General features: G+C 40.3%; 1 protein-coding gene across 1 annotated transcript in view; it reads left to right on the forward strand.

Moving 5' to 3' along the window:
- Positions 1-798: 798 nt before the first annotated feature.
- RabGGTa (Rab geranylgeranyltransferase subunit alpha) overlaps positions 799-20,630 on the forward strand; it is a 46,541-nt gene continuing 26,709 nt past the window's right edge. Inside the window, exons 1-4 of the mRNA XM_068389608.1 lie at positions 799-955; positions 9,183-9,293; positions 14,962-15,080; positions 18,822-19,015. Coding sequence (XP_068245709.1) covers positions 953-955; positions 9,183-9,293; positions 14,962-15,080; positions 18,822-19,015 — 427 coding nt within the window. The 5' untranslated portion in view covers positions 799-952. The remainder of the gene's footprint in view (positions 956-9,182; positions 9,294-14,961; positions 15,081-18,821; positions 19,016-20,630) is intronic.

The raw sequence follows: 20,630 nt of genomic DNA on the forward strand, positions 1-20,630 counted from the left end.
AATTATTCTGTTTGCAAATTGTTGGTTTGAGTAATGAGTAACACGTGGCTAATATTCGATATTTGAATAGATGCTATTATTATATCGAGCTTAGACAGTATAAGTCTAGTATTCAGGATGACCGACATCATTGTCAAATTAGCCTTTTTTGTATTGAATCTACTAACATTTTTCAATAAATATTTATCCTCTTTTCAGTATTATCCATACTGAGGGGACTGAGATAAGGAGATTTTACATTGTTCTGTTCAGCAAAACATTCACTCATAGCTTTTGTTATATGTCGTGATGTTATTAGCGATGATTTGGATATCCTGTGCTCGAGCAATGCATCGAGTCGTCATTTTCTTTTCTATGAAACTATGAACGTAAATGTGCATTAAATATTACTAAGTGTTCCCATTCTTACTAAATGTATATATGATGTGTTATTTTATTCAATTATCAACGAAGTCCCTTATTTTACTGTATTAGATGGGTTTAATTCTTTGTTTTATTTACTATTAAATTCTTGCATTTTGTTTCTTTCTCCTGAGTCTAATTTTCTTACAGCTTCATATTTTAGCTTCTTTAATTTATGAACTCTGAAGACTTCGTGTCCTTCTCACAAAAGATAGAAGATTGTGACAGGCTGCGTTTACTATAACTTTCATGATATTTTAAATTATATGAATATTAATTTACATTAATGAAGCATATACAGATTCATGATTTTATAATTTGAAAATCAAATAGAAATGATATATTTTATTTTTGTAATTTTTATTCCTTTTCAGTTAAAGTTACTTTGATCTGTGCTGAACAACTCTTAAACTTTGTTGTGGTCATACAGTCATTCTTCAGCTGACATATAACAATAGAAATCAGATTACTCGAGTTTATCAGTAATATAATAATTGTAGTTTACCAGTGATAATATAATTGACGGGTGGTAAGCTGTGCATACGTCACGATGGTGAGTTTCCTTTATATTTTCTTATATTCATCCGTAATAAGTGTTATGACTAATTGTTTTTGAGAACCTATGGAGTTTCGGTATTATTGTACTGCATTACAGGGTAATGTAACCCAGGGAAAACACTATTTTTTTTTTCTATAGGCAGTCTGTAAAACATTGAGGGTTAGTCCTACTGCAAATGTGGTATGTAGTATCTCTTTTAGACCTGTATGTCATTAACCTTGTGCCGGTGATACCCCATCGAAGACCTGATTCTTCAGTTTATGATAACGGGTATACTGTCGTAGGTGGATTTGGGAAGCCTTTGTATATCAGCCGCCAGTTCCTTACGCGTTGATTAAAAATGGACGTGAACTGACCTGAACTTTCCCCCCTTACCTAACCAACAAGCCGTGTCCTTACCTACTTACCTAACGGGGCGTTACACTGCCGTATTCTAAGTTAGCTGTAATCATAAAAGCAGGTGGCCGCTATCATACATACACCCCCTAATCTAAACTTCCCCCCATCATACATACACCCCCTAATCTAAACTTCCCCCCATCATACATACACCCCCTAATCTAAACTTCCCCCCATCATACATACACCCCTTAAACTAAACTTCCCACCCCCCCAACCTAACCTACAAGCTGAGTCCTTACCTACTTACTGTACCAACCGTGTGTCACACAATTGTACATAATTCCTTTTGTATATAATATGCTTGTATCTTCGCTCTTCCCTCGCACTAAAACGAACATGAAAATTCATGTCTGCTGTTTTGCTCTGAACATTGTCTGTTTCTCGAACAGGTCATGTCCTGTTGCCTTGAGGTTTTGTATATAAAGAAGAGTGTTCCTTAATATATAACTCAGTCGTTTCCAATCTGCCTTTGAGTTCACACCCCTCTCTCGGCTCCGTCACATTGGTGACCCCGGAGTGACCCGCTCCTCCCGCCTCCCCATCCCCCCTCCGCCTCTCACCGTTACTATGACGCCGTCAACGCATACCTTCTGCAGCAGTACTCGCCGTCGCCAGCCGCCCGTATAGCAACGCCTTTTCAGCTCTCTCAACAACCGTTGGTTGACCAAAGGGCTTCGCTCACCCTCGGGAAAATGACCAGTATCACTCGCCTGCAACCTGCCGCAGACAGCTCTCCTCGTGAGGTGAACCTACTTCGTGCCCTTATGGACAGCCACTTCATGGCCTTCAAAACCTCCATCGACGCCTCCACTCGTGACGAAGAGGACACCTATTCAGCTTCAACCGAAGCTGACGTGAATGCTATAGGACAGACACGCCTATGAATGCCGTAGGACATACACGCCTATGAACGCCGTAGGCCTATGAATGCCGTAGGATATACTCGCCTATGAATGCCGTAGGACACACACGCCTATGAATGCCGTAGGACACACTCGCCTATGAATGCCGTAGGACACACACGCCTATGAATGCCGTAGGACACACTCGCCTATGAATGCCGTAGGACAGACACGCCTATGAATGCCGTAGGACACACTCGCCTACCCCGTGACGAGCCGGAGCGGCAACACAGGCAACCATCATCCACCACTTGCTCGCACCCCAACCAACGACTCCTACAGCCACTCACTGCTGCTAATCGGCGCAGTTGTTACTACTACCTCTCCAGATTCAGGGCACCTATTTAACATGTTCAGTATGTCATTTTTAGAGGGGGAGCCATGTACCAACCGTGTGTCACACAATTGTACATAATTCCTTTTGTATATAATATGCTTGTATCTTCGCTCTTCCCTCGCACTCAAACGAACATGAAAATTCATGTATGCTGTTTTGCTCTGAACATTGTCTGTCTCTCGAACAGGTCATGTCCTGTTGCCTTGAGGTTTTGTATATAAAGAAGAGTGTTCCTTAATATATAACTCAGTCGTTTCCAATCTGCCTTTGAGTTCACACCCCTCTCTCGGCTCCGTCACATTACCTAACGGGGCGAGGGGGACTAACGCCCCCCTGCGACCTCCCTTACACTGCTGTATTCTTAGTCAGCCCTTATACATACAGGTGGCAGCCGAAATACATACACCCTAATTTAGGAAAGAATGTAGGGTTTGCTTGTGTTGGTGTAAAATTAAATGCAAAGGTTTACAATAGCCTTCAATAGTTCAGCTGGCAGTTCATCTACTTGAGAAATGTCTTGAAGGGAAAGTTGTTCGTAAGGTAAAATGATAGTATAGTACAATATTCCTAGTAAAGGAAATAAGAGGAGTTCCGGGTGTATTCATAGGTACTTTGAACAATTTTGAATATAATACTCGGTGAAAATCCATATTTCTCAAATTATATACAGTCTGCTGCCCTTGTGCTTCACAGGTATTTTTATGGATTTGGTCATTCATGATATGAAAACTATAATCTATTAAATTGAAATTCACTCATACATGGATTCACAGTAAGTATAGTACTCCCACAGTGACCCGATATTTAAAAAAGACCGCTCTGCTGCGCCCGACATGCCTCGTGCCGTTTCCGCATAACACAGCATCACTTTGCCTTACTTCATAAATAGTAACTCCTATATATAATAGACAATAGTGATTTGTAAATTAAATAGGGGTTAAAGTGTGATAAGCAAAAGAGATGACGCCATAAAGAGTTGAATCATGCTTCACATATACTGCTAGAAACATGGTTAGTGGTGTTTGTACTGCTACCTTTTCTTTTAATTTTCATTGCTAGTGTATAATAGTTAATATAATGTACAGGCATTTGTATATGAAATACTGTTCTTCATAGTACAGTAATGTAGGTATGGGCTACATGTACGGTAAGTTGGAACGGTGCGAGTCAACCTGCTGAAAACAGCAATCACTTACAAGTGAAATGTCATAATACTAGCTAATCGAACTGTGATAACACTGTATGTATATATGTATATTACAGTAATATACATTACAGTATCAGCAAGTAATGTAGTATTTTTATATAAGAATATTGATGACGCGTTATGTGTACTGTAGTCTTACTGTGGGGTCTTTTCGGTTTGAGTGCCTATCGAATTTTAATGTTTTTTTATTCCAATGTATGTATTTTGATGTGGAAAACCCAAAAATGATAACCATTTTGTGGAGAAATTATTTATTGATGGATGTGATAGGTAGTGGCTGTAAGGGGGGGGGGTCGCAGGGGCTAGGCCTAGGTAGGGGTACAGGGCCCTAGGTTAGGTGGTTGTATTAGGTTCGGTAGTGTCCCGAAAATCACTGTGGCCTTAAGGGGGGGTCGCAGGGGGGGCGGAGGCCCCCCCCCCCCCCCGGTAGGCCTAGGTAGGGATACAGGGCCCCTATGCTAGGTTAGGTGGGTTTTCTTAGGTTCAGTAGTGCCCTGAAAATCAAGAAAGCGCACAGTGAAATCGCAGCATTTCAGTAAGATATTGATTGATATAAGCCAATTTAAGTGTTAATAAATAATTTCTCCACAAAATAGTTATCATTTTAGGGTTTTCCACATCAAAATACATACTTTGGAATAAAAAAAACATTTAAATTCGATAGGCACTCAAACCGAAAAGATCCTTACTGTGTACTGTACAAGTACACTTGCTTACAGTTACTGAAGTGTATTTATACAGTAATACAATAATTATAGTGATAGAAATCTCTTAAAAACAATATATTGCAGTACAGTAGGTTACCTAGTTTGTTAGTCGACCGCGCATAGGCAATTATCATTGAGTTGATAGGGTTTAAGTTGACCCACCCTAGGACAGCGAGTATTTGCAAAATCTTGATTTTCGTGCCTATCTTTGTTACTTTACCCCTGGAAGACCGAGGGCCGTCTGTATGGCTGAAAAAAACTCACTTTAAAAGGGAAACAAACTCGAGGACAGGACTTACCCTAAGGTTCCCCACCTAACCTAACATAGGACTTATATTCGTACCTACTGGGATAAAATTTTGGTAGTCTCCTACCCAACCGGTTTTGCATGGAAAACCTTTTTTTTCCATTAGTTTTCGTCTTGTTTTATTGTGTTTTGATGTTTTCTTATGCAAAAGTATCATTTTATGATTACCAACAGTAATGGGGGAACCCCAGATGGGAATCGGGGTTTTGGGTGGATTAAAGGAAAACTAACGAATTATGGAAAATAATAATAGCAGGAACCAACTAAACAACAACAAAATAAATTGAAAACATTGTTTTTCATGCAAAAATAAGAGGATATGTACCAACTGCCGCAGTTATCTCTTGAGCACCGTCTTCTCACAAGTTTCTTTTTCCTGCAAACGCAGACATCTCAATCTTTAACATGTCCGATTCTTAAAGGGGAACAAACACTAGAGCACTATGTAACCTAAGGTTCCCCACCTAACCTAGCCTAGGAGCCGTGCCCTTACCTCCGAAGGTTGCTTTTGCCCTTGCAACTCCACTTAAACAACTTATCTTTAGTTTCTGTGGAAACTTAGTTTGCATTGTCTTACCCGAGTAATCCGAATTAGGTGTAAAAACAGGAGCAAGGGTTTGGGTTTAGCATGGTACTTAGACAGAAAATTATCCCTTGTAATTGCTCTCAGAGAAGGTGTGCTGGACACTTTTCTTAGTTTTTCCATAACTGGAATACAAACCAGCACCATTTATAGGGGTATTACTTTTGGCAAAGCTGAAAGGACGAGCCATTAGAATTTAAGGTTAACTACCCATCCCACTAGCTAGGGAGATACCCAGCCAACCCTCTCACTCATACACCTGTGACTGTGCTTCACTTTACTTTTGGCTCGGATGGAGAACGGTTGTTGCCACTCTTCCTCCTCTCCGTTGTTTTTAACTCCCATTTATCTGTTTTTGTCTTTTTGTTTTGCAGAGTGTGTGTGTGTGTGTATGCTGAGTTCTTCCTACCAGCCATGTGTACCTGCCCTGGTTTGAAGGGCCGCACCTGCGGTACCTTCATGTCTATAGTGGAAACCAATCCTCACCGCCTTTGTCCTGTGTGCAGAGGTCAAAGCTGCAAGGAATCTGATAGCTGTGATGAATGCCAGGAGTGGTCTACCTTGCAGTGGGAAAGGTATGTGCATCGGCGGAAAAAGAAGGTTAAGCGGGACTTCTCCTTTGGAGGTTTCTCTGAAGCAGAAGAAACCCAAGGCCTCTTCTTCCACTTAACGATCTTCCTCTGAAGCTCCTACTCGAACGGCTTCCTCCGGGGAGGCGTTGAGTAGTAGCGTAAACCCTCGGTCAATCTCAGTCCTCGAGAGACAGTGCTGCCTCTCCTAGTGAGGTGGCCCCGGCTCTCCCCCCCCCCCCCCCCCCAGGGAAGCCGTGTCTCTTTTTTTCCTTGTTACAAATTTGGCCTTCATTGGGTTTGACTGGTCCTGTCTTCAAGGAAGCTCTGCTGCAGTAACTTCACCGGGGTGCTGAGCAGCAGCAATTGTGAGCGTCAGATGTCGACCCCTATAACCTTGGTCGACGTCGTGAGTTTCGGAGGTCTCGTCTGCTGCCCTCCCAGCAGACCTTGTCGTTGTTGCTTCTTCTTCTTCCGCCGCCGCCGCCAAGGACTGCACTTCTCTCCCTGACGAACATCCTCGGCAAGGGAGAGCAAAGTCCAAGCCATCTCTCCTTAAGGTTTCCCTTTCCCGTTTGCATGAAGGGGCACTACTCCTCTTCGGAGGCCTACTGACGGTCAGTTTGCTGATCTACTGGTTGCTGTGGGACGTCGTCATCGTGGCAAGAGACCTCGCCGTGCTCGTCCTGTGCTGCACGTTTGGGGTGCAACTTCGCCTTCAGTGAAGAGACGTTTCTTTGGATCTTCATCTCCACAGCTTTCCTCTTCGGAGAAACCTGCCCAGCATGCCTCTTCTGGTTCTCGACCCTCGCCCGCTTCTATGGACGCGTCTTCTCTCCAGCGAACTTCGGTTCGTTATTCGCCTGCAAGGGAGTGGCCGAGCTCCTGTGCAGCATTCTCTGTCTCGTCAGGCTCCTGCTCAGTGTTCACCTGCCCGGCAGGTTCGTCGTCCAGATGGCTGCTGACCTGCAGCTCGTAAATCGCCTATCCAGCCGACAGCTCGTGAATCTCCTACCCAGCCAACAGCTAGTGAATCGCCTGCTCATATGTCGACTTGTAAATCGCCTGCTCAACAGTCAACTAGTAAATTGCCTGCTTGCCAGCGTTGGGACTATCCATCTGTTCATCGATCGCCGTTCGACATCGTGCACCCATGCGTCAAGCGGCTGCTTAGTGTTCGCCTACTTGACAGGCCTTGTCATTTAGGCATGTGCCTCGTCAATCACCAACTCGCCGTACAGCAGACCAATTTCTTACGGCTGTTGACCAGAGAGTTTTTCCGGCTTCTCGTAAGTCCCGATTGCCCTCGTTTCAGTCACATCACTCCCCGACAATTTGCAAATCGCCACCTCATCAATCGTCGGCCCACCCCCCGTCCTCTACCTGCAAGACGTGACCCACAGGAACCTCGATACGTTTTCTAATGGACCTGTGGTGGCTGCACAACAGCTGGTATGGTACCTCAAGCTCCTTATTGGACAACTAGCAGATGGTTGAGAGAATTGGTTACCCGGTTTTAATCTGAATGAATGGAACAGAATGTGTGGCTCTTTTCCTTTCTTCATCCTTCCCTCTCTTGAAGAAATCAGCATCCTGGGTCCTCTGCACAAGCTGACTTCAAACCTCTGCAGGTAAACCATTGCTCCCTTGTGTCAACTAGCATTGTTCCAATACTGTTGCCATACTGTCGCCATACCCTGGCGAGTTGGTATTGGGAATGTCTTGGTCAACTCGGTTATTTCCTGCAAGATTCGGAATAACTTATACCTTGACAGTTACATTGCTAGTAACTTGACACACAGCTTGTGTAGGCTGCAGACCATGCTTAGTAGATTTAGTGAGGTGTTAGGGTCTCTTTATTTGTGCACTAACCTGTACAATACGGAGAACCCCAAAAGCCAGATGGGCAGGGACATCTGCCCTCCTAATGGGTGAGTCCCCACTATAAATAGCATTGGTTTCTATTCCAGTTAAGGAACAAAGGACAAATTTGGAAGTAATTTATATTCTTCCCAATGATACAAACATTTAGCTATTTTTACATACTTGCTCGCCTATCTCCAAGCAAAGGGATGCGCAGTCAAAGGGGTGTGAGTGAGAAGGGTAGCTGGCTACCCCCTACCCCCCACTAACTACTGGGATGGGTAGTTAACCCTTGCTAAATTCTAATGGCTTGTCCTTTCAGCTTTGCCGAAAGAAATATCCCTATAAATAGCTAAAGGTTTGTATCGTTAGGAAAAATACAAATTACTTCCCAATTTGGCATTTCCCTCCTACCACCTTCCACTTAAGCTATCAACTTTTCTTACTACAGGTAAAGGGAAGTTCAGTGTTCATATTTTCCCTATCTATTCATTTATTCTATTAATCGTATCTTTTTCGTGTTTTTGGGATGCTTTTATGGACAGCAATGTACTGTTTTCGCCAAAATCTTTGAAGGGTATTCACCCATGTCATAATTTATTTGTTTTTGAGTAACTTTACACAAAAATTACTCCCAATTTTGACCAAACTTGGTAGTCATGTGGGGTATGACCCAAAGATGAATCTAACATTCTGGGTAAAGTACATCAAAGTACTGTTAAAAATACACAGCAGTCCTTTGAAAATGATTGCAATGTCAAGTAAATTGAAAATATTTATTAGTCATTTTATTTTTATTTTATTTTTTTTTTGTAAACAAAATTACACAAAAGACTACTGAATCAATTGAACGAAACTTGTTGGACGTCGGATTTGACCCAAGGACAAAAATACATCAAGTACAGGTACGTACTTGAGTTAAGAGCAAAATAAGAACTGCTTTGTGTGGCAAGGCATGCTCTACTGAGTGCCCCTCCAGTTTTGATATAGGTTTATTGTAAACTGGCTAAGAAAAAGACTCGTAATAGGAACATCCATTGCTGGGGAACCAATGAATGATATATCCACTAACTCTAATGGTAAAATTGATTCTGTGCTTGAATAATTCCATGTTTGAATGCCGTTTTTTAAAGAATTATGTTCGATCTCTGAGATAACACTGTAATGAGTATAGCTTCATATTTGATGATTGGTAATAGGACTTTTAATATGAATCATCTCATGTTTGAATAAAACTCTTATAACTCTGTCTCTCTAGTCTTTGGGGTGTGATATAATTAGAGGAATTCATAGTCGAGTGTAAATTGTGATCATTGCAACTAATTTTCAGTAATTATTTTTCAGCACGGCAGACTGAAGATTAAGACTACTGCTGAACAAGCAGCGGAGAAACAAAAAGAAAGAGATGAGAAAAAAAAACTCTATCTTGGAGGTTTAACAAAAGCATTTGAAAAGGTATCACTCATGTTCTGTAGTTTGCATATTCACATGTGTTTAATATACCTTATAGATATATGATTTTCTTGGATACCATCTTCATTTATTGGAAATTGCTTATTTCTAAACTTAAAAAACATAAAGTAGTATTTAAGAATTTTTAATAGTTTAAGGCCTTCATGCTATGTTGTTTGTGTGCTAAAACATTATTCTTTAGGGGAGTAATGTTATCAGTGTACCTCTTGCAGTACACACTAGCATTACTATAGGGTCTTTGTAGCATCCCTCTATCCTGTAGCTGCACTTACTTTATGACTCAGCTACTTCAACTCCATTCCACTTCTTTTCTTCCACTATGCAGTCCAAACTCTCTTAAATTCTATTTCATAATCTAACTGCAGGGTCCCCCCCCCCCCCATGTACCTCACCTCTGAAAGGCATCATACATCTGTAAAACCACGTGCTTCTGTTAGATTGAAATTGACTATATTGTATTAATTTTCTTTTTATTAGACTTGTTCTTACATGAATACAAACCCTTGTCTTTTAATAGAAGTAGGCTTTCAGTTTGGCTGGAACTTCGTCTGTTGAAGTGTTTAATGAAGTGTCGGTAGTTACTGGCAGGTGGTGGGGAAGCTCCCTGCCAGTACACTGAGAAGCCAATTTGTTTCTACTTGCCGAAGAATACAGATGTATATATTCCTGACGCCGTCAACGGGCTGATTTAAATTTTTGTGTTTTCTAGTTTCTAGTTAGCAGTTCATTGTGAACAAGGAAATTTAAGGAGGAAAAAAGGTTTTGCAGTTTCTCGATAACTTTAACCGACTGATAGTTTCTATGTAACCTCCCAATATACACTTGTTCTTGTTAACAGCATTCCCATTGCCGATTATTTCTCCGTTAGTGTGTAGTAGTGACGACGACGTTATCGTAACTTAGGAAGGAAATGTTATTGCTCACTGTTGATAGAAGGACAACTTCAAATTACTCCTTCATATTTGCTGATCAATGCATTCATTGGATTAAGTGCATGCTGCTGGTCAGGAAAAAAAGGTGCTGCCCTTCTTTTTTCCCATTTTGGATGATAAGACCTTTAACCTCTTCATCATGATGACATTTGCTGAAAGACAATCCTGCCATGTACAATACACACACACACACACACACACACACATATATATATATATATATATATATATATATATATATATATATATATATATATATATATATATATATATATATATATATATATATGTATATGTATATGTATTTATATATATATATATATATATATATTTATATATATATATATATATATATATATATATATATATATATATATATGCTTGTACAGTTTATCCTACCAAAGAGTACCTCACATGGTCGTATATGACACCTAAGGATATTCCCTCGTTGATTTTAGCCCTTCCTCCTCTCATCAGCTAACCAACAAAGACTTTAGTATTTTAGCCTTTATTCCTGATTGTGTAAGGGCTATTTTAGTTTGTTTATTATTCAATGCAGTCCCTATGGGAAGCATTACTCTACCCCCCCCCCCCCCCCCCGCATAAAGACGTCGCTACCCTCACATCTAGCCTCACTACCAAGACACTTACTAGTATAGCCTTTATTCATGATTCTCCAAAGTCTTTCCCCTTATCTTAGCTGGGGCTCATGCTATGGGCATCAGACTTTTGAGGGACCTGGACGTCTGGCTTCTCCTAGAAGAGTCCTGAGCTTTCCTGTTAAGGCACAGGAATTTACTCATAGATATATGCAAGAAGATAGGGAACCAACTGAACCTAGAGAAGTCTAGCCTCATCCCCCAGCAGTCCATCAGGTACTTAGGCATGGACTTAGGCTCGGTTCAAGCCAGAGCTATTCCATCAGCCAACAGAATCTCGAGATTCAGAGAAATAGTAGTGACCTTTCTGAAAAGGAAACCTCTTCCTGCCCACTCTTGGCAGAAACTTCTAGGCCATCTCTCCTCGTTGAAGAAACTCTACCCCTGCGAGAGAATGCATCTTCACTCGGTGGAGTGGGCTCTGAAGAACCTATGGTCACAGACATCTGACCACTCAGCAACCCTGCTGTCCATACCTCAGGAGGTAGTAAAGGATCTCCATTGGTGGGTGAACGATGAGACCCTATTAGCGGGAACCCCTCTTCAGGCTCCTCCTCCACAATTCTTCCTGTTCTCAGATGCTTCTCAGCAAGGGTGGAGTGCTCACCTAGGAAAGAAGCAAATCTCGGTCCTATGTTTAAAAGAGGACAAGGCTTTTCTAATCAAATTCTTGGAAATGAAAGCAGTGTAACTAGTGTTACCCTACTTCTCAAACACTCAAAAGATCATTCCGTGGTGTTGATGAGCGACAACTCGACGGTAGTGACCTACATCTCCAAACAAGGAGGCTCAGCCTCTCTCCTACTATGCAGTCTAGCAGTATAGATAATCATGTGGACACTGTCCTAAGTAATCTCTTTCTCTCAGCGAGGTTAATCCCTGGGAAGAGGAACATCGTTGCAGAACATCTGAGCCATCGAGGGGCTACAGTTGGTTGAGAATGATCTTTGCTTCCGTTAGTGGCGAAGAGACTTTTGACTTTATGGGGTTCCCTGTCTGTGGACATGTTTGCCACTCGCCTGAATCACAAACTCCCTGTGTATTGCTCTCCAGTCCCAGACCAAGCTGCAGTAATGGAAGATGCATTTCAACGCCCATTAGATGGACTAGACCTTTACGCCCTTACAATGTCCTGTTCGATTTGTCCGACATTATCCGAACATCCCAGGGAGTCAGAGTGACACTAGTAGCTCCAAAGTCACCAGCAGCTGAGTGGTATTCAGACCTGTTGGAACTTCTCACAGAAGGAAGTTCCAAGGGAACTTCCAGAATGGCCAAATCTGCTACGACAACCACACATAAGAAAGTTCCATAATGCAGTGCATTGCCTGATTCCTCCTGGTTGGAGACTATCCAGCCTCTCCTCCGAAAGAGAGGTTTTTGAGATCAACTGCGAAACAGGTTTCCATATATCTCCGAAAGTCTTCCATTGCAGTAGCCTATACCAAGCTAAGTGGAAAGTCTTTTGAGATCGATGTCGTAGGGGTAATATTGCCCCATTTAAGGCCACTATTCCCCTGATTGTAAAAGTTTTTGGTGCTCTTGAGGAACAAGAAATCCCTTTCAGTCACTCAGCTTTGGGTCAGGTTCAATATTCGAACTAAAAGGAGTCTTACCCGTCTACCTGATATGTGACAAAAGTTCTACGGGCCTTAAGACAAACCTCTTACAAACCTGTGCATAAAGCCTTATACAGGGACCTTACCTTAAAGTCAGTCTTCCTCCTTGCCTTAGCTTCAGCTAAGAGAATAAGAGAATTACATGGTCTATTTTATCTTATGTCACATTCCATATGGTGGATAGAACTACTGTATCTTTGTCTTTTATTCCCGAACTTGTGGGCAAAACCCAGAATCCGGTTGAAACTGATATCAGATTTGACTCTTTCATGGTCTTTTGGTAGTAGGTTGGCCAGGGCACAAGCCACCCATTGAGATACTACCACTAGAGGATTATTAGGTCCTTTGACTGGCCAGACAGTACTACATTGGATCCCTCTCCCTCTGGTTATGGCTCATTTTTCCTTTACCTACACATACACCTTTTTCTTTCCATATTCTCCTCTGTCATACACCTGACAACATTGTGATTACCAAACTTCATTTTTGCTCAAGGGGTTAACTACTGCACGGAAGCTGTTCAGTGGTTACTCTCCTCTTGGTAAGGGTAGCTGTAGTAAGCAGCTCTTCTGAGAGGACACCCCTAAATCAAACCACTGTTCTCTATTCTTGGGTAGTGCCATAGCCTTTGCACCATGGTCTTCCACTGTCATGTGGTAGAGTTCTCTTGCTTGAAGGTACACTCGAGCACACTATTCTATATATTTTTCTTCCTCTTGTTATTTTGAAATTTTTATAGTTTATATATGAAAGATTTATTTTAATGTTGTTACTGTTCTTGAAATATTTTATCTTAATTGTTCATTATGTCTCTTGTAGCTTATTTATTTCCTTATTTCCTTTAATCACTGGGCTACTTTCCCTGCTGGAGCCCTTGGGCTTATAGCATCTTGCTTTTCCAACTAGTGTTATAGCTTAGCAAGCAATAGTAATAATATTAATAATAACAAGAAGTAACTGATGACCTAGATGACATGTAACTGTCTGGTAAGAGCAATGCATAAATATCTGAAAAAATGCAGTATATTAGACCTAAAATCTCCAATTTGTTTGTGAGCACTAGCCACTCCAAAGAAAGTATCCAGAAACACTATCTCTTTCTGGTTAAGAAAAACAATCGTCAGAACCTATAAATCTTCAAGGGAAGCGTCGCCGCACCCCCCCCCCCTCCTTGAGCGCATGATATACTATACGTGGGCTTGCCCCAACCTTATTATTTTGTAAAAACGCCTCTGTAGCACGAGCCCCCAAAGCTGATGTATGGATAAGACAAACCACTTTTACAGACCAAAGGATAAAAGATTATACACAGGTCTTTAGATATCTTCTCTTTACGCCCTATTGTTGTAGCACATCGAATAATCTAATTATATGCTTTTATGGGACACCTAACTGTTTTTATCTCATGCATGGGTATGTAATGGGCACTAAGGCGAATGGTGATCTTGATTGGACTTGATTCCTTCACTTGGAATCCACCCTAATGCAGCTAAGAATGACTTAAAATTTTAGTCTTAATGATATATTTGATGATATATTGAATATTTAATATTATGTAACACGATGTTCATGATGACTTCACCCCTAGCAAGGAATATTATCCTCTAAAATCAAACGTATAACGTTGTTTCTTTACGAGCCTGCTACACTATTCACAAATTATTCATTTTGATCTCTTGCTATCAATTATAGTAATTGTATCTATTAGAGAGGAAGGGCATTAGTATTAACGGAGACTTCCTCCCACCTAAGGAAGACTCGTATAGATGACTCAGAAGTTTGTATCCGCATAGGAATAAACTACAAATTCTAAAAACAATTTGTATTTTTCCTAGCTATACAAACCTGAGTCATTTATCAGATTCTGCCTCAACCACCCCACAACTCTTTGATCAAGAGAATGTGAAGAAGTGTCTTGTTAGGGCATTCTACGCCGCATGTGCAGTGGTTGCTTAGCAACTAGGTATTATTATTATTATTACTATCCAAGCTACAACCCTAGTTGGAAAAGCAAGATGCTATAAGCCCAGGGGCTCCAACAGGGAAAAATAGCCCAGTGAGGAAAGGAAATAAATAAATGAAGAAAACAAATTAACAATAAATCATTCTAAAATAAGTAACAACGTCAAAACAGACATGTCATATATAAACTATTAACAACATCAAAAACAAATATGTCCTAAATAAACTATAAAAAGACTCATGTCCGCCTGGTCAACAAAACCAGTTTTCTGTAATTGCCTGATTGTAGAGAAAACGAAACAAGGAGTAACCCCATGTAAATGACTCAGTTTTGTATAGCTAGGAAAAATACAAATTGTTTTTAAAATTTTTAGTTTTTATTGTTTTAACACCTGAGAACAGCCTTAATGCCCCAACTAATTAATTTATACCATTGATAGAACCTGTATTCTTTTACCATTTTGTCTAAATATTTCAGCGGGCTACTAAATCATACGATGAGGAGGGCTTAAAGTTAACAGCTCAGCTACTAACATCAAATCCTGATGCAGCAACACTGTGGAACTTCAGAAGGGAGACATTGTTAAATATGAAATGGTTTGTATATAAAATTCTAAGTAAGGTCATGAATGATTGACATATACTGAATATAAAGATAATTGCAAACTATATCAATCATATTGGTTCATATTATACAGTAGTTCCCTCCAATTTTGATCTTTTGAGAAATATAATACTTTACTTTTGAATTTGAACCTGTTAAAGCTTATTGTTAGGTTTTTTATGGATTTATCAAAGATGCTTATTTCATAGAATTTGATTGATTTATAATCTATAGTTATTTTCAAGTTCTGTATAGTAACTATTTTTATATATTAGAAATTTGGTCTTGGGAAGGTGTGAATTGTTTTATGAATCTTCCCCAATGTTCATATGCTTTATGCTTTCTGTCACAAGCTTATTAGAAAAACAAAACAAAAATGAGAGTTGAAGCTAGGTTTTGCTATGTCTTATCACAGATCATATTTTCTTTGCCACAAGTCTGCAACCTTTTAAAAGAGGTCACCTGTTCTCTTGTAGTGTTCTCCGTGACAGGTTTCCTTAATCTTCTAAGATTATAAGAGTTCTTTTACAATGCTTCAATTTAGTATTGTTGGGCTACTTTAGTTCAATGTGTTTACCTTGGTGTAGTTTGATGTTTAAAACAAGCTTGTTACATATGCAGATGATGCTACTTTCCCCCTATTCCATCTGTTGAATGTAGACCTGTGGTTACTGAATCCCTTAATAAAAATCTAGCTAAAATTAATGCATGGGGGATGAAGTTAAACTCAAGCAAAATTCAAAATATGATTGTAAGTAGGTCAAGGACAGTGACTCCTCAGCATCCAGATCTTTTCATTGACAATATCTCTAACTATAGCTTATAATCCGATTAAAACACTAAGTATGATTCTTGATTGAAAATTTGCTTTTGAGAAATACATTAGGTCAGTTTTTTCTTCAACTGCAAAAAAATCTGTCATATTGAGAAAGTGTTTAAAGATTCTTGGGTGTCATTCTATTCTGCGGAAATTTTATATTTCTCTCATTCTATCATGCTTTGAATATTTTTCTCCTGTATGATGAAAAGTAGCTGACTCTCATCATAATTTGTTAGATAAAATCTTGCTGTCTTTACAGTATAATTATTCCTGGTATCCTGCTTTTCCAACAAGGGTTGTAGCAATCATCATCATCATCATCATCATCATCATCAACATCAACATCATCCTTACTGAGACAATGTTTTAATTCCTTCATTCTACCTTGCTTCAAGTATTCTCCTATCTAGTTTTCAGTTGCTGACTCCCATCCTAATTTTTTGGACAAAAATTACCAGCCTATTAAATTTCTTATTCATGATCTGGATATTATTCTCGGGCACCATTGTTCAGTTAGTTCTTTATGCATGTTGCATAAGATTTTTCATAATTCTGATCATTCTTTGCATTCAGATCTTCCCAGATTGTACCAGCCAACAATTAGTATGCCTCACCACTTTGCATACCACCCATACATGCCTCACATATTGCCTGCTACTCTGATGCCCCTCTCCTATTAGCTCACTAACTGCACGCACTTTGCCACACTGCGCGTAACCATGACTCTTCTCTACAGCCTGCTCTTCCAGGATGAAGCGTAACACTGAACCCTCTTTTAGAAGAGAGCTTATACCTTCGAAAGCAAGAGTGCGCACCCCTCACCGCCCGTGCCCTCAAGCCTGAATCTAGATTTGGACTTTCAGATCTACTGTGTAGACCTCCTTGACTGAATGAGACGGGCTGTCGGAGTCAAGTCACCCTTCTGGGGGACCCTTGTCCTCAAACCCATTGTGAATATAGATCAACAAGTGTAGTGTCTTATGTCAACAACTAGCCTACCGGTTTTTTCCCATTGACTTCATCTCAACATGATCTCTCTCTCCTTGAAATTGAAGAGTTCCTAGTAGGGAACATCTCCAGTCTCCTTCAAAATGGAGCAGATTCCGTTCAGATCCCATCTGACACCTCAGAAGATAGTAGGTTACCAACTAACCCTTTTTCACATTTCTCTGAGGGTTCATGCCTCAAAAAAAGTAAGGGTCTTCAATCCACTCTAAAGAACAAGGCTTCCCACGCCCCAGTGAAAGATTCTCGAGGTTTCCAGGGAATTCAAGACTCGGGATCCAGACCTGATCCTAGAATGGGTACAGCACTGTGATCAGTCCCTCTTGTTCTCTAACCCCTCTAAGGAGAGAAGAGCATGAGATGTATTTATCTCTCAACCCCTCCCTACATTGGCTACGTCGGTGGGGAAAGACACTGCCTCCAACCTAGACTTGGGTGCATCTGAGGGTGCTCAGCCTGCATGGGCCGTGTTAATGGTCTCGGGAGGCCCATTGCTCTCCCCTCAAGGAAAGGAAAGTATCCATTGATAACTGTGCCGTACACTTAGGGACACCAGAATGTGCCTAGATCTTGTGTGGTGAACTCTGTCTTTGGGAGCTCTGGGCAAGGTTGACGCATAGGTCTTTGCTAGAAAGTATTTTTTCAAATAATGAAATGCTCCAGATTGATTATCTTACCTAGGAGGCTTCTCCCTTGCCCTTTCCTCTCCATCCCGCAGTGTCTTGTACTCCAGGCGTCAGAGCGGACTGTCTAGCAGCACAGCATGTCACCTTTACAGTGACTGTGGCCATGCACATGAAGAGTATGGCAATGGCCCCTCTTCAGGCTTCTTCATGGATCTACCACTAGTCTGGTACGGTGGGCTTTTTGAGCGACAATGACTTGATGGACTCTGACAAGAGGATGGCGTTCAAGAATGTTATGACGGGCGGAAGCAGTTAAATTTTTTGTCAATCTGTCCACTAACCACTTGGCGGACTGGTTCATGAGGTGTAAGGATGCACATCCCTCACATCATCATGCATGGATATTGCAATCCTATGAAAGTTTTCAGCCAGTTGAAGGGACTTCTACTCACTGAAGTGTGAGTATCCTATTGTTAAGAACATAGGGTTTGTATACAGTACTGTATAGGAACAAATCACAAATTTTTATTTTTCTGAACTATTGTATACATATCTGTAATTCTTTACACATACTTTTACCCACTATTGCCTAACCCCAATGGAAAATCCCTACTATAACCAAAGTGAAGAAGGTAATTATTCTTGCCGCTACCACGGGTAACAACTGGTTGGTTGTTTACACCTCAATAAAAGTTATATGACCATACACCAGCTTGTTCTGATTTCTTCACCTATTGTAAAGAACTACAAGTTTGCATAGTTAGGAGAAATACTTCCAAATTTGTGATGCTTTTAAACATGCAATTTAATAAATATGGTATGAAAATGATAAAACAAAAAGAAAAAGCTTTTCTGGCCTACCATATGAGTGAGGAATTGTAACTTTGTCTTGTTGAAATATTTTTAATGATTATAATTACTAAATGTGGTGTTAAAGCCTATGAATTGCCAAGTATATTCCTAGTGAAGTATGGTCAAAATCAGAATTGACAATACTCTATTTAACACAAATAAAACTGCCACTGTTAGCAATTTTGCCATTGAGATGGATTTTAAAGTTTGCATTTAGAGAAGTAGTGTTTAAATGAAACCTGTAACATTTCCTTTATATATAAGTTATTAATTTCTACATTTTTTTTGCTGAGAAACTATTAGTGATTTTATTCTCATAATTAGAATAAACAAAGTGTACTTTGGTTTCTTAAGAATAAGATTAAAATTCTTTAATCATATCTCTTTACTTACATGTAAAATACGTTCATTATCCCAATTCTCTTTTCTAGCGATGATGATGACGAAGCTTGGACAAAGCTGCTTACTGGAGAGCTTTCGATGGTTGAAAGCTGTCTTATGAAAAATCCTAAAAGTTATGGAGCTTGGCATCACAGATGCTGGATTATGAAGAAGTTCCCATCACCACCTTGGAATTCTGAGTTGGAGTTATGTAATCGATATTTGAAGCTAGATGAAAGGAACTGTAAGTTCATATTATTTATTACTTAATTTTAAATTTTAAGTTGTATCTACTCAAATCATGTACCTTTTCTATTATATTTGCATAACAATAGTGAGGTCAATTCTCAGGATACTAATCCAGAGTTACTTAACTATTAGGTAACCTTTGATGAAAATTTGTTCTTTGACAAACCCCTCAGGCATAATTAGCCTTAATTCGCATTAGTAAATTTTCCAAGACATCTAACATCTGAAATGTTACGTATGGAAGACAACAACTTGTTCAATGGCTACCTAAGCATTTTCAGCTTTGATCCATCAGTAGGTAGAAACTGCAATCCTAATTCCTTTCCATGCCTCTAATTGGACGTGATATTATTCTGGCTTCTCTGCAGCTTTGCTTGTTCCTACCCGAATAGAAATCTTTCATCCTGGAACAGCCATTGAACTGTTAAGAAGGTACTGTAGTTGGATAATGACAAAGGCAGGGGAGGGGAACTCACCCGCCTTCCTGAGCAAGTTAAGCCACTTCTTTCTTCAGCTGTATTAACTAAGGACATGTGCTATTGCTCTTCATCTCTCTTTGTTTGCTGTTGGATCTTTTCCCTCTGCTATGGTATGATTGTTCGTGACTGTTGACTTGACTGTAACCCCATTCTAAAGTATCATGGTAAAGAAGGTAACTTCAGTGCGAGTGGAAAAAAGTATAATAATTAACAAGGTAGTTGGGTAACTAAGGTTTCTGATTGGAGATGGACCTTCCCATTTGCCTGTCAATCACAAGGCACTTTTGACTTTGGCCTCTCTGTGAGAGGATGTGCCACTGCTGATCTTGTAATTTCAAAGAATATATTATCCTTTTCTTTAATTTTCATTTGTTTGTTGAATATCTGTTTGAGGACTTCAACATGGATGGCAAGCTGTGTGATATGTTGAAGAGCACTGAATAGTCCATGAATGGAGGGAGATTTAAGCAGTCTTGCCTACCAGACTTGAGCCCCAGAGGTAAGGCGTATGAAAAGCTTGTGTAAATTAACCATTGATCTCCAAGTACTTTGTTCCATTTGTAGAGGGATGACTGTTTGCAGTCTTTCCCCTGTGAGAAGTATAGGTCATGGTTTTTGCAGTAGTGAGCAGTGTTTAGAAAAAAGAGGAAGAAGCCTGATGATACCTTTCTGGCACCTCTGTATAAATTTCCCCAAAATTGATGCCAAAAATTTATAATTTTTTCTGTCACCTTCTCAACCTGAACCCACTTTTACTCTTATGGGTACTCCTCAAGCTCAGTCCATAGGCATTACATGGGAGGGGTTGGAAAACTCTGCCCCAACTCAGTGAGTGGCTGGGCCCGTGCAGAGGTATCTGCCTCCCGTACTTGGGAATTACCCTTGCTTGACCCTGAGACTTACCTGTAATCATGCCTGCTGACTGCAACTTTAACCTTGATAGTTTGTGTTCCTCTTTAGATCTTCCCAAGTAAACCCATTGTCAGTGTGTAGAGAGATCTCCTAGCCAAATCCAGGCTGACCCCAGTGAATGTCTCCACAGTAAATTGTGTTGGTGCCATACTCCTGACAGTGAGTGTGAATAGTGATGGGGTTCTATGTTGGAGCGGCGTTGTCTTTGATCTCTTAGAC

This window comes from Palaemon carinicauda, chromosome 16 (assembly GCF_036898095.1).
Source record: "Palaemon carinicauda isolate YSFRI2023 chromosome 16, ASM3689809v2, whole genome shotgun sequence".
Lineage (NCBI taxonomy): Eukaryota > Metazoa > Arthropoda > Malacostraca > Decapoda > Palaemonidae > Palaemon > Palaemon carinicauda.